This window comes from Phoenix dactylifera, unplaced genomic scaffold (genome assembly GCF_009389715.1).
Source record: "Phoenix dactylifera cultivar Barhee BC4 unplaced genomic scaffold, palm_55x_up_171113_PBpolish2nd_filt_p 000288F, whole genome shotgun sequence".
Taxonomy (NCBI): domain Eukaryota; kingdom Viridiplantae; phylum Streptophyta; class Magnoliopsida; order Arecales; family Arecaceae; genus Phoenix; species Phoenix dactylifera.
In genome coordinates, this window is record NW_024067770.1 from 460,395 (window position 1) to 475,995 (window position 15,601).

The 15,601-nt window shown below is 33.3% G+C and overlaps 1 protein-coding gene and 1 long non-coding RNA gene across 4 annotated transcripts in view; one reads left to right on the forward strand and one right to left on the reverse strand.

The window, feature by feature from the left end:
* The window catches only part of LOC120105451 (ABC transporter G family member 45-like), a 19,503-nt gene continuing 3,902 nt past the window's right edge, over positions 1–15,601 (forward strand). Inside the window, exons 1-7 of the mRNA XM_039117945.1 lie at positions 1–316; positions 406–526; positions 8,046–8,134; positions 11,750–11,834; positions 11,984–12,143; positions 13,005–13,084; positions 13,185–13,235. Coding sequence (XP_038973873.1) covers positions 150–316; positions 406–526; positions 8,046–8,134; positions 11,750–11,834; positions 11,984–12,143; positions 13,005–13,084; positions 13,185–13,235 — 753 coding nt within the window. The 5' untranslated portion in view covers positions 1–149. The remainder of the gene's footprint in view (positions 317–405; positions 527–8,045; positions 8,135–11,749; positions 11,835–11,983; positions 12,144–13,004; positions 13,085–13,184; positions 13,236–15,601) is intronic.
* The window catches only part of LOC120105452, a 34,134-nt gene continuing 24,336 nt past the window's right edge, over positions 5,804–15,601 (reverse strand). For 2 of the 3 annotated variants that reach the window (XR_005507849.1, XR_005507848.1), the window contains exon 6: positions 5,804–7,690. This is a non-coding gene — a long non-coding RNA (uncharacterized LOC120105452). The remainder of the gene's footprint in view (positions 7,691–15,601) is intronic. The other variant, XR_005507850.1, reaches the window with a different exon arrangement.

The window sequence follows — 15,601 nt, forward strand, 5'->3', positions numbered from 1 at the left end:
TTCTAGTTCTATTGGAAGACTGCATTGTGTTTGGAGTTCCAGAGGAACTCTTTAGTGTCGCCATTGCCGTCCACTTGATCTTGATACAACCACCCCCACGCGACTTGTGACAAAGGACTCCAACTAGCACTTGGCCTCATCAACACTGCATGCAAGCAGAGATTTTGCTATATACTCAAACTAGTTTAAGGAGAAGGAAGGAGGAGGGAGGAGCAAGAATTGCCAAGCTCCAAAGGATGGAGAGGGGAGAGGAGGCTCCATTGACTCATGCCGACAACGAGGAGTTCCTTCGGATTCTTAGAGATAGGATGATAGAGTATGGAGAGAACTCCGCTTCACTCTTCTTTTTTTTTCTTTCTTTTCTCATCTTTCCTATTGTTCATTAATCAGTCGTTGGTATTGCAGGTTGGGCATTCAACTTCCAAAAATGGAGGTCCGGTTCGAGAACTTGTTCGTCGAGGCCAGCATGCACACGGGTCGGCATGCGCTTCCGACGCTGTTCAATGCCGTCATCAACAGTGTGCAGGTACTGGAATTCGTACCTGTTGATGAAAATACCTGTTTGTTTTTTTTTAAAATGCATCCTTAATGATAGTTTTGGTCGGTTTGTTCAGCAAAATTATTCTTAGTTTGATCAATAATATCTGTTTTAGGTTTTATCAATCATGGATATTTTAGAACTTTATGATCTAGGAAGAAGATGAAAGAGAGGTGATAAAGTGACAAGAACCTACTTTTTACTCGGAAGCTTATAAATGCAATCAAGGACAGTTGACTCACACTAAAAGCACTTGCAGTGCATGGAGCAACCTCAGCCTTACATGCGGAATTCTGCATGAAATAGATGTGGAAATCTAAAAATATAAGAATGAAAATATAAGAATCATATTTATGTTAAAAGAAATGCATCAAAGAGCTGCAAAATCTAAAAATAATACCGCAACCAATAATTCCTTATCTTCTTGATCTTTGCTTTGGTAGAATTCTCTTCATTACCTCAATGAAGCATGTGGTCCCCCAATTCCTCTTTTTTTTAAAAAAAAATGAAAAAAATCACAGAACTAACAATCTACCATGCATTTATTAAGAGAAAACACGAGGCGGAGAACATCAAAAAAACAAAAGAATGATTATGAAAATTTTAAAATTACTTGCCAAAAAAAAGGAAATTTTAAATTTTTTCTGTAATACTATAGATTGAGGCATTTCTATACTTTTCCTTTCTCCTTTCCATCCTAACACAAAGAGACCTTTCTCCCTTCTGTTTCAACATACAAATTCTATCAAGAAAACAAATACAGCAACCTCCCTCCCTCCCGAGATAGAGAGAAGGAAGTGGTGGTCTTGGATGGCCATTTGACAACGATCGATCAAAATATCATAGTCAATATTTGTAAACACCCATGCGGGCGTGTATTTAGTCCAACATCAGTTATTCGCTGGATAGATTTTAGGTATTTATACAGGATCAATGAACTCAAATAATACCTTCCTGCTAGCTATTTTGAGTGAGGTTCTAGGTTGTTACAATGTTTGAGAGAAGTTTGGTAGAATTATTTTGGGACAACAGAAGAAATATTCTTTCGGTTCCATCTCTAGAACTCCTCTCCTCCTCAGAAGAAACCAATAAAGATAGAGTCCGAGTTATTAAGAACTCTTACATGTGGTCAAAAACATAACAACTTCGGTTATAATATTACAAAGATAACGAATCCTATGAGACCGTAGGCTCTTCAGGATTCTTAAGTCTTATGGTAGAACATTGAAGTCTCCAAGCTGCTGGCTCTAAAGTCACTCTACTGCAATTTTAAAATAGATGGAGTTAGCCGCCCATGCAAAATCAAAGTCCACGTAAATTAAAATTCAGACTTCCGCACTAAGCTTTGAGAACTCATTTGGTTTTGCAAAAAAAAAAAAAAAATCATCAAAATATTTTTTTAAATATTATTATTGAAAATATAATGTCTGATAAAATAATTTTTGGATACTAAGTTTTCTGAAAAGGTTGTATAAAATATCTATGGTACTCTTAATAAAAAAAATCTTATCTATAAAATTTGATGACTTAAGAATATTTTTTAAAAGAATAATCTCCAACTGATGTAAAAATGGCTTTTTCATGTATTTTATATTTTTTTATATGAAAACTCTAATTAAATAATAAATATTTTTTTGTTTTCTGTTGTCCTCACTTTTTTTTCCGCAAATCAAGCGTTCGTTGCAGCGTTATCTATATGTACGTCTATGGCTACGTGGCAGGGCTCCTTCCTTGAAAAAAGGACACATGATTGGCCCGCCTCTTTGCCGATGGTGATGGATTTGCAGGACAGTGTCCTTCCACGCAAGAATTTTTCACGTGTTATGAGAAGGATAGAGGAAAAAAATACTTAATGGTCACGTAGAATTTATAAGAAGAGAAGGACAAAAGAGTTTATTACGTATAGGTCATGTCTTTAGGACTATGGGCGATTATTTCTTCAATAGTTCTGTCGTTATTCTGACTTTGGACTCATGTTGTGGGGACCCAAAAGGTCTACATCCCTGTAGCTACTCCCATGGACCAATATTTTTCTGAGGAGAACCCCAAGGGCACATTGAATGATTAAAAAAAGATCCACAGTTTTCGAACTGCTTAGAATTACACATGACATCTAATAAACACCTCAAGGTCCACAACCAATCAATAAACCACCCTATAAATTTTAAGTAGCAATTTTTTTTTTTCACTTCAACAGTAAGCAATTTCGATCGAATGGCAAGAGAGAGGACATATACCACCACATGTAAACAATGTAAAATCCACGACTTTGATGACTTAGTAACCTACGAACATATTGCGTCCATGCCGCCTAAATTTTTATTTTTGCTACCATAGAAATTCAAAATATTAGATACACATAGATACACATTATGAGGCTTACCCCGAACCCCTTCAATAATAAGATAGGAAACCCTAGGGCTAAACCCTGATTGGTTTAATAGGGATACCTAACCAATATATGACCACACATGTGGCTATCATTCTGACTTTTTATTTGGAAATTCAAGAAAAAAAGAAAAAAAATATTTGCATTGGGTTTCTAATTATGAAGTATCCACTTAGCATTTCTACCTTTTATTTTCATATATTTGAGAAGCGTATAAGTCTGATAGCAAATTCAAACCGTAATTGGTCATAATCAACATAAGCAGCTTATAGACTTTTTTTTCTACACGGAACTCGTACCGCAGCCTCCTCCAAGTCACCCATGACTCACTTGATATGAAGTTGAATCCGCATGCAGGAAACATGGAGCTTAACTTGCGTGCAGGCAAGAAAAGCCTACACAAGTTTGTAGGTTTGACACTTTCTTGAGTGCAAGAGAAAACAAAAGAAAGAAGATGACAAGAGATAGGGCAATGACATGGTATCATTAATATCCATGTAAATTTGTCACCAAGGTGATAGCATGGTTGGAACGGGGCTTAGATTCCACCGGAGTGATCCAAATTCGAAACGTGCGAGCCTTGATTAAACGAGGAGACCAGATGCCTCCTGCCTGGTTTGCCCGGTGGAGTCGTCATCTGATCTGTCGATACCGAGATGGCATTGGGGTGACGTACTCACACGTGGGTAATGAACCCAGTGGGGAAAACTATGAGTCGAAAAGGGTACGCAGAAACTTGCGATATATATCGAATATTTTCTGGTGGAAAGAGGGCCCACTGGGGGCCGCTACGTGGGTGAAGTTTCCTCCCCCCCTCCCTCCTATTTTTTACCAAAAAAAATATCCACGTAAATTTCTTGGTAAACCAATACATCATTAAGATGTAAGAACTCTTCCAGATAAATCAAATAGGATCGAGGACCTTAATGTCTCCCAAATTTGGAAATCCCTTTCATCTTCGTCCAACGACATGTCATCCCAATAATATCCATCACAACTACCCTCCACCCCAGCTGCCGTATTGTCTCCATAAAGATTGGTCTACGCCACCTTGCATGATTTGTTACGTTACTGGTTTCTTTGCTGTCGCATCATAACATTATAACAATGATGCCTTGAGATTGGTCTTGCATCTAATACACACAAAGTTTAAGCATGATAGACCAAAATCTATGCTTGTATGCTTATAACATGGGTTCAACCCATTACCCATGTTAGCTATGACTATCATGTATCCTAAATATCTATATTAATTTATGGAATATACCATGTTAAATACATTTTTAAGTTAGATTTAATTTTATTGTTCCAAACCATTATATGCCATGTTTTCTTTTATTCTTTAGTTATATATGATTTACAAGTGAAATTTTAAAGGGGTTGCTGGGTGTGTGTTGTAAGATAAATGTATAAAATAACTAGGTTAATTACGGGCTCGTATTTTCCAACCTGAGTATAAATAGGTCGGTATTTGTTTGGGATGACAGGGGCCTAAGTAATAATTGAAGCGGCTAATTTGGGTTGCTTTGTAATGGATTAGAGAATTTGTTCATGAATTCCATGAGGGAAAATATCTTAGTGCCCCTTATTTGAACACCAACAATTCTTCAAGCTGATTAATGCAACCTTGGCAACTTATTAATTAACCATACCCCATATCTTGTATCGACTCCCGCGAGTTACACCAATTATCTCTTTGCACCATGCATGCTGTAGGAAACACTTTAAATCATTTCAAAGGATAGGGTTCCGGCGAATTGTTCCTTTACATTCATTTGAAAAGTAAAGAACTTTTTCTTTAGTGGAATTCTTAACTAATTGGCTTAGCATGAAGCTAAATCAACCTCGGTCTAGAACTGAAGTATAACCATCAAGATCTTGAAATAAAAATACCAAATTAAGTTTAATCAGAATTTTTTGTCACAATTTAGCCCATAACAGTTAGAAGATTGAAATATCACTTTCAAGAAAGTGGCCTTGCGAAATTAAACTTGAGATAGGCTGAGTGATTAGGATAAAGGCTGAGCCAGAAGAGCTAATAGGCTAATGGATTCAACCATTAATGAGTTATATGAAACCATGAATGGGCCAAACTGTTGAATGTTTATTGTTATTGGAAAGTCGTTGCTTACAGTGTCCTTACATGATTTGTTACTTTCCTGGTTACTTTTCTGCCGCATCATAACAATGATGCCATTAGATTGGTCTTGCATCTAATACACAAGGTTTAAGCAAGATAGACCAAAAACCCAATTCCAACATACGTGGAAGTCCGGAAAAAGGAGAAAGCCTGAGCCTGACTTGTAAAAACCCATGACAGGAGGTTTTCTATTTATATCCTAGAAAAATACCTAAGCCAAATCACCTTTTTAAATGGATTATTTGTTGATCAACAACTAGACATATAATTAATCCAAAAAAAAACAAGCTAGACAACTCAAATATGCTTGATAACAATTTACATGAGGTGTCTTTATTGTAACCCATCTGCTTCCTAGTGAGATAGCTTCACATTAATCTCTTAAAGTGGAGATCTCTGTGTTGAGTTCCTCCTGAGGTGTTTGCAGGAAACTTTTAGACACCTTAATGCAGATGGCATCATGGGAATGATGCATCAACCCATGATTTGGGAGCTTCGTCGAGTACAATTCAATGTATTTTGAAAACTGGCAAGCTGTTTGGTTCCTAGGTCAAACCAGTCCAACTGGCTGATCCGACTGACAACATCAGCTTGACATCATGATGGCATCATAAATATATTTTTACTTTTCAACAAATCTAAATATAGGAAAAAATAGCAAAGACAAAAATAATATGAATCTAGCTCAATATCATAATATAAATCTAGCTCAATATAATAAATCCTAGCCAATCCATAAATTATGATCCCAACAAAGTCCTCATACAGAGTTCAAATCCATGTGCAAATACATCATCCAAACAAAGTTACACATACGATTCAAATTCAATTATTCAAATACATCATCCTAGCAAATCTATCAACCATCATCGTAACAAAGTCCGCATACATAATCCAACAATCCATAATTCAAGTACCATAGTCACATGCAGTTTAGGGTGCAGTACTTTGGTGATTAATGTTTGTACGATTCAAAACTTGTATCATCTGCATGCCTTGATCAATTAAGGAGCATTATATTTTGAAGCTCATGTGTCTCTATCCATTCAGCCCCATTCATTTAACAACCATGCAAAACGATACAAAGCTTCGAACAATAAGCACCTACTAAGAAATGATGATCAACATTTCTAATAGGATAATGCAAGGTACTTATTAAGAAATGATGAACATAAAATTAGTCTATCGAGTCTAGATTCTGTAGTAGGAACCCAGCAAATATAGTACATGGTACTAATCTGATATAAGGTACATGAAAATGTCACAAGATAGAAGTCCATTAGCACATATACTGGAATATCATGCAAGAACTTCAGAAAGTAGAATCAGACCAATTAAGAGGATGCAAGCTACGAGATGGATATCGCAGTGGGTAACTACAAGAATAATAATGAAAAACTGATAGGATTTGCAAAAAGAAACAATGACATCTTTCAATATAAATCTTCAACCACCTGTGCTAGCTAAACCTTCTGCAATTGCATTCGAACTAATCTCTCATTACAACTTCACTTCAGAAAACACCACAGTAGTTCACCCCGGAATTCAGTGGAAGAAGAGAGTTCAAATAATCATCAATTGGTGCCAAAATATGGTGCAATATTTGTACAAATAATCATCGAAGAATTAGGGTTTCCCAATGACTAAAAGAATTTTTTTTATTAAAAAAAAAGGGGCCAAACCGGACTGGACCAGCCAGACTGACCAGTTTGTCCAATTTTCCTAGGTTTGACCGAGTTTTGACTACCTTTTATATATCCTTTGAACTGGACAGGCGATCGGTTCCCAGTTCGACAGGTCGAACCAGCCAGTCTAGTCCGATTTTAAAAATAATGGTACAAATGTAGTGCAGGAGAGCAGAGCTTTAGTAATGTGGTTAAGAAAATGCTCCACGATTGAACATATTATAAGTAGCTTGGTTGGGCATTGTTCCTGGTCTAGGCTTGTGGATGCTCACCCATGCTAGTTGTTTGGCTATAGGACCTAAGCGTTATCAAGCTGAAAAATATTGTACTAGCAAAATAAAGCTCTTTTTTTTGAGATAGCAGTAAAGCTCAAATATCAATAAAAAAAGGAAAGAAAAAACAAACGCGCATATTGCAAGTTAATTGAAAACAAATGGCTATTTTCTTCAATGTTTCAAAGAAATTCATACTTTCTGATATTAAGTTAGTTTTATTTTTCATTTTTTGAGAGTAAAATATGGGTTCTCCATTGATATATTTTATGTGAAAGAAAATGTTCTACCAAGAAAAAAGAAAGGAAATGAGTGCAAACATTAAACATTTAAAAGAGGAAGCTGAGATACTAAAGGATATAAGATTTTTCTCAAATGGACCAACATTACACTCAAACTTCTCAGAATAAACATAACTCTATTCTTCCAGCTGGACTACATCTCATGAACAACTGAAACCAATTCTTACTCTTCCCATTGAAGATTTTATCATTCCTTTGAAGCCATAATTTCCACCAAATGACCATAATTTCAACCAGAAAATGATGTCAAGTTAGTTATTTGAATCTTAATGAATATAAAGGTATTTCTTCTACTCGGATGAATATTACCTGGATAGTTATTCTGATTTCTTCTACTCAGATGAATAATACCTGTATAGTTGTTCTGTCAAAAGTATATATTTTATCATTCAAGAAGGGCCATAAGCATTGTACTTTAAAAACTATAAAAAAGGTAACATTTTGTATTCTTTTATATTGCAATTATATCATGTTATAAATTGGATGATTTGTTTCAAGTAGTGAACTTTTATAGATATATGCTCTTATTTGTAGCATCAATTATATTTCCTTAGCATAGGCTGTTCCCTCCAAGTTGCATAGAAACTTGACTAGAGTTAATGATTAATGATGCTAGCACTCTTCTGAAAAAATAAAAAAGTTTAATGCTATCACACTGCAAGTTTTCCAACTTCTAATTCAGATAGGAGCTCAATAGATAAACATGTAATATGAAACAGGAAATGATGGGATTTTTGAACTTCAGCCCTACAAAGAAGAGATCTATCAAACTTCTCGATGGAGTGAAAGGGTTAATAAGGCCATCAAGGTAAGGAATCATGCTATGCTTATTTGAACATTTTCTTGGAAAAAATTGTTTCTTTCATATCTTCATACAACAAATATGAATTTGTGATCATAATTTCAAAGCTTTCTTTTATTCATACGGTATTTTTATTCAATGAAATCATCAGCATCTCAAAATAGGAAAAATATGTGTGTTGCATAAACTTTAACCAAGTGTAAGCACATATGCTCCATGTGTGCACATAAATCTACAAGCTATATTTAGAATAATGAATACTAAATATCTCAGTCATGAAATAGTTATTGGATCTTGTTTACGGTGAAAGAAACTAAGGTCATATTAGTTTTATTTTTTGTTCCCGGTATTCTTTGATAGGGTGGAGGGTAGATGGGGCTTATAGGCAACTTTTAGCCACATAATCGATAGCCTTTCCTAAAACTTCTAAATTGTATCAGCTCAGCACAATATAGACTGGCATGGCCCCAAACTTCAGGATTTAATACAAGAACATGCTATTTATTTCAAAGACGTATTTTACAAAGTGGATTACACACTTTCCAAAGTATTTTGAAATAATTATCATAAATATATATTCTATGTAGTTAAAAATATTCTGGTTAGGTTGAGGTTACTTGTTGAATCTAAGTCTAACAAGAAAGTCCTTCTCAAACATAATCATCAAAACATAGACCTAGAACCCTTTAATAGGTCCAAGTAACCCTAAATCTTTTATATAACCTGTCTTTTGTACAATTAATAAGAAACTTTACTAGGATCAAATTATCATCTTTAGTTACATACTAAGTACTTGGCTCTTAGTACTAAAAATATTAAATATAAGAAAGAGAGTCTTTTTACCTTTCAAAAAAGTTGTCTTTAAGAATGATAAGGAAAGTGATAGCAAAATAATGATCTAATGAAACCAAAATAAAAGATGATGTATGCACTAGTAAAGTTGAAGTGCTGCTTAAACAAGTGGCATTATATGCCTTCCAATTCATCATTTTGTAAACATTAACATGAGTCATTTTTATATCTTCATGAATTTTTAATGTTTTACCTTTCTTTTTTAAATGTTGTACAACTTAATCTCTTAATTCAAATTCTAAGTAGTTTAGTTATTTACAAGATTCACTCTTGAGTCTTGACCATGAAAGGCGAAACCATCCTAAACCGCCTGATTTGGGGCATTACCGAACCGTACCAGAGGCGGACCGACACGGTTCTACGCCTCGGTTCAAGAAATCCAGGAGGGAGGGGGACAGGGAGAAGGAGAGAAAAAAAAGAGGGAGAGAGAGGAAGGAGAGAGAGAGAGGCCGAGAGAGGGAGAGAGAGGGTTTTCGAGCCCCAATCTCCTCCAGCCGCACGAAAATAGGTCCGCGACTATTTTTGTGAAGCCGAATGAGATGGGGGCTCGGAAGCCCTCTCGGCCTCTCTCTCTCTCTCTCCCCCCTCCCACTCGCTCTCTCCCTCCCTCTCCCTCTCTGCCACTTTTTCTCTCTATCCTTCTCCCTCTCACCCTCCCTCCTCAGCATTGGCTGTATAAGTTCAGAACAAAACGGCACGGTTACCATACTGTACCATCGGACAATTGATATCAGATCCAGTACCGGCACAACATACCTTGCTCTTGACCTTCATACAGTAAGTCTTTTCGAATTAGCTAACCAATATTAATTTTTATTACTACCTCACATTTACAACCATCCAATATAAATGGAAAAGATTTATCCACCAACTTATTTAAAGTCAAACAAACTAAGAAAAAAACCTAAATCATTTTGCCCATAGATTTTCTCCAATCAACTAATTAATATGAACTTGCACAACTATTATGCCTTTATAACTGTCTAACGTAAAAGGATAAGAATTTATTTCACCACCTTCTCTAGGATTTAAACATACTCAAAAGAAAAACTAAAATATTTTCCCTTGCAATCAAATTTTAAAACTTAATGAAGTGTCACATGAAGCTAGAATCTAGCCATATTGAATAGTATCAGTAACTTATTTCTCACTATATTATAGAATATGTAAAATGAATAGGTAGATTTTAATACCTAAATAATGATATCTTAATCCACTAAGATATATGAAACGACATAAAAATTGATCTAATAATATGGCATTTTCCTCTTCAATTATTCTATGACTAACATGATGGATTGCAAATTCTAATATATTATTAAAAATTTATCAAGTTATACCAAGAGGATCGATCAATGAACATATATTTTAAGTCAAAATTATTATTCTACTCATGATTTTGATTTAATTAGTTCAAGACCACATGCAAATGCAAAGAATTCTTTTCTACATTTTTATTTTCTATCGTAATATTAATATACTTTATTGCTGGAAAAATATTATTATTGTGATGAATAATAAGACTTCATAAACATGTTTCTTCTTTTCTTTCCATATACTTCAACACTCTATTAGAAAAATATTTGAAACGCTATTTTTCCCTACAAAAATTGATATCTGTAAACCATCAACAAAGCACGAAAAAGGTATGAAATCAATCTATTGACAACTTGATGAGATGAAAGATACTGAGTTACATGAATTTTCATAATAAAACAAGATATTCATTTTTTAAGTTTGAAAAAAAAAATATTCTGATATTTTTATTGAATTTTGAGATTAGATATTTAAAGATTTAATCTATATATTTAAAAATTTTAAGATGACATTTGATTAACAAAGAATTTATGTGATATTGTCCTTTTTAAAATTCAAAACTACAAAACACCAAATTTGTTAGCTCCTATAGAAAACTACATAACTCGTCTTTCCGCATATACTGCTTTAAACCTTTAACTAAATTATCTTTTTTGATATGTCGTTTGATGATACAATAAACTAAACAATTTTTAGGAAAAATTTTCAAGCATTGACTACTCAGTTGTCGAATGTGAATTAGTATAACAAAGATTTTACATAGTGTTTACTTATAACTTTGCATATCAACATCCACGAGAATCTATAAATAAAATATTATTGGAGAAAAGGTCTTGAATTAAATATGTGAATTGAAGAAAAGAATTTTTTATGGGCACTGGACTTATTAGTTGCCCTAGTTCACAAATAAGCTTAGATGGATATGCACGTGCTAGTTTTAATAACAACAAATGTAGAGCGATGCCATTTTTTCATTATCCTACATATAGTCATGTATATTAATTACTGATATCATGGTCCTAATTTCTATAACTAATCAGCCCTTGTGATATTGGATGAGGCAAATTATGGATATGCCATATCTAAACTGATGTAGAGCCAATTTGATGAAACGTTAGAACAATTGAGTTATGTCTAAATTGAAGAACATAACTTATTTGATAATCTTAGTCAACTTTTAATTTAATTATGTTATATGAATTCTTAGAGGGCTTTGCACAATCTTTCCTTCAAAATATGAAACCTTACAATATTCAGAAAACAAATATCAGGAAATTTTTATTTAAGTTTAAAAATGAATGTGAACATAAACTTATATGATTGAAGCTATGTATTCATTCTTATCTATTGATATTAAATATTAATTTTGAATTGATTTGCATAATATAAACTTATATATCTAAAATTATTAATTCAATTTTATCTTACAACAAATAAATGTCTTATTATCAGGATGACACTTGTTCTTGGACCACCAGGATCAGGAAAGTCAACATTATTGAGAACTTTGTCAGGAAAATTGGATCCCACCCTAAAAGTAAGTAATAATTCAGCACTTTTGCTTCCTAAATGATTATCATGAATCTTAATTTTGAAATGCTTATATCCATATATTTCTTTTAGTAGTTTAATTGGTCCAATCTTAATTTTTCCTTTTCCTCTTTTTAAACCTACATATGCAACTAGTTCACTGGAAGAGTCACATATAATGGTGAAGAACTTAGTCCTTCCACCCCTCAATGCGTCCGTGCATATGTTAGCCAACATGACCTCCATCATGCTGAGATGACAGTGAGGGACACATTAGACTTCTCTGGACGCATGTTTGGAACCAGTAAAATATTTGGTAAGGATTATGAAATTTATATCTGTTCATCATGCTTAAAGATTAATGATGTGCTTCCATTGCTACATAAGCATTTTCTTTTCATGACAAATTCTAAGTTGTGTTCTAACATGTGTTTTAAAGAAAGAACAGAATCATCATATGCTCTTGTTATTTACCTTTAAATAATCGAGACTTATATCAAAGTAATGCTAAAAAAAAAAGATCTTCACAGAATCCTAGTTGGGATAATATTTTTTTTTAAAAAAGGCATATAAAATATAGTGGGATAAACTTCAATATAAGATGTTTCCAGACAAACAGATGAAGCTTCAAGAAAGCATGAAGAAGACACTAGAAAAGCATTGGAGAAGCAAGGAAAGAGAAAACAATAATGTGGGGCTTTGCAGTAGCATTTAGAAATTAATGAGAAATATATCCAAAAGGCATCAAAACCTTTGACAAATAAATAATTAAGTTGGTGTTTCCTCCATAAACATGCATTATATTCATGATGTACGTGCACAAAAGCATACGTGAAGACCAATAATGATATAGGTACCCATATTGTGATAAACATATACACATCATATTGAACTATACTACATGCACGCATTTAAAAATTTAAGCGGAAAAAGCTTTTTAAAAATTGAAAGAAAGCACTATAATTCAAAAACATTTATAGAAAATGTTCTTAATTGCGACTAGATTTCATTAGGCATTCATCTAATGTTTATAAGGAAAAAGTAGTGTTATTTTTTTAGTAACTAATATATGTGTTATCGCTAGCTAAATATCAATTTACTTCTACTAAAAAAATCAGATTACTTGACTAGCATCATTTGGTAACTTGAATTAATTATTTGGTTGTGTTTATCTTAGAGATGTTGGGGGAAGCATTTGAAAGGAAGAATGGCACCATCAAAAACAAACTAGATTTGGAGAGAGATGCCATTATAAAGGTGATGGGTTTAGTTTATCATTTCTTTTCTTATGCTAGGCCTAATAATTAAGATATATCATCTATCATACTGACTTTTCTTTTATGCCAATTTTATACAGGCCACCACTTGTGGAGAAAGCAAAAACCCTACAACAAATTATATCATCAAGGTATTATTTTTTAACATTTAAACTTTTTTAACTTCTTCATAAAATAAGAAATTTTTGGATTAAAAAACTTTTAATTTATTTAGCGCAAACATACTGCATTTAACTCCATATGAATGCATAACTTGAAAGGAGCACAACTTGCATAATATATATAGAACATGATTCTAGATTCTTCATGGTAAATAATAAAGAAAATTACAAATGATTCTTCTAACATTACTAATTTGATAGTAATTAATTTGATATCATAAAAGAAAAATGACAATTGTTGTATCATCATGATAATTAAGTTTTTGAAGCACCATATCTTGATAGATTGTGGCTTAACATTACCCAACCTCAGAAGAAACTTGAAAATTATATTAGCCATAGGAAGTACCAACGTGAATTTAACACTGAATGATGCAGAGGTAATAACAAGAAAACATATTGGGCACTTCTTTAAAAAGAAAACCGCGATGAACACTTCCTATTGATAAAAGTTCTTAGAAAGAGGTGCAGATACTCGGTTAGAAATTGTTGTAAGGACAATCAACAGTGACACATGAAGTAGCTTCATAAAGAAGGTTTTATATTCTATTGATGATTGAGTAAGAAGATTTCATAGATGCATGTAGTTTCTCCAATATCACTAGAATAGAATCAATCGTACTTTATGTTAGATGGATATTTGTTTTGGAGTTCATTTTTTTTTAAACAAGCTCTGTGATTTTAAGTACTAGAGCCCAAGACTCCAAGCTAAGCTTATGGACAAGGTTTGCAATCTTGGTATCAGGTACAGTACCAGCTTGGTACTGAGTCAATACGATATGGTACCATACCCCTTGATACTCGGTAGCTTCTACATACTAGCATGGTACTGGTTCACTATTTTTTGTTTTTTCAATTTTTGGTGGTTATGATTATTTTGAGGCATAGGGATCTTGGGAAATGTGAATTTAAGATTGTTTTGATGTTATTTTATTTCATATTGGTCCTGGAGACCTTATGATTGCTTGATGACATGTTATAAACCACCTCATTCAGTACCATGAATTACATAAAGTGGATCTACATTTTTTTTAAAAAATCATATTTTTAGACATATAAGTGACTTTATATTTAATTTCATTTAATGCATGCGATAATTTATAAAAAAAACAAAAAATGCATGTCCAAGAAAACATGTCCCAATTACCAATGCACATTGTCATATTTTTCATGATTTGTAGTTGCATTAATAATTTTTTAGATATTAAACACTTAAAATTTGATAATTATATTGTAATGCAAAAAATGGCGGATTACTTCAAAAATACATCTAAATTATCTTCATAGAATAATAACCTTTAATTTTTTAGTTTTAATAAATATTTTTAATTTAATTAAAAATAATATTTAATTATAAAATAGTATAAGATTAATTTTAATTTGGATTAATGTAGAATCCTAATTAATTTTAATGGATTAATGTAGAATCCTTACCACCGGTACTACATATATATTTTCATCCTATAGATGTCTTAATCACCACTAATTTTGAAATTTATTTGAGTTTGAACTTAAATCTGGGTAGCCATAACTATGTCTAAATTTAAATAAATTGTTGCCAAAAAGACAACTAATAAGATACACAAGCCCAACATACTACCTTTTCAATTTAGATATTGCTTTTTAACAAAAAATATTTTTTAATTAAAAAATTACATGATCAGCAAAACATGACTTCTTCGGGTGCATATATTACCATAAAAGAAAAAAGGAGAAGAATGAAAAGGAGAGAGGGGATTATCTAATCTTGGCTAGATTGGGGGCTCAAAACCACAAAAAATCCTTTCTCCCAGATTTTCCTCACCCTCCCATCCTTCCTTCATGTTCTCAGCAGAAAAAAGAGGGAGAAAGGCATTAAGATGTTCCTCCTTTTTTACTCATGGGAGGGCCTGGAACCGACTTGAACCAAGTCATACCGAGAAGAACCAACGGTTCAACTCTGTTTGGACCAGTTTGGACTGAGTTTCGAACCAAACTAGCAAACCGACCTGGTTTTTTATCAGTTTGGTTTGGTATACCCTAAGATGCGCGGTTCAAGTCAGTTTTGCAAAACCTTGCTTGTTGGAAAGCTTTTATGTAAGAATTTGACAAAAATCCAAGACTTCAAGAAAAGCTTGAGAAAAGCTCTCCTATATAGAAATTTAGCATAAATTGATGGCCTCTTGTTAATGATTCTATAGCAAAGTTCACAATCCAAGTCAACTAAGATGAATTATTCTTAAAAGCGCAGAAAGCACTTCCCCCCTTTCTAGGTAGACTTATTCACCAGATATCCCCGAGGGGGACGAGGCCACAGGCGAAGGGAGTAGTCCATTTTGAGAAAATGACCAATAATT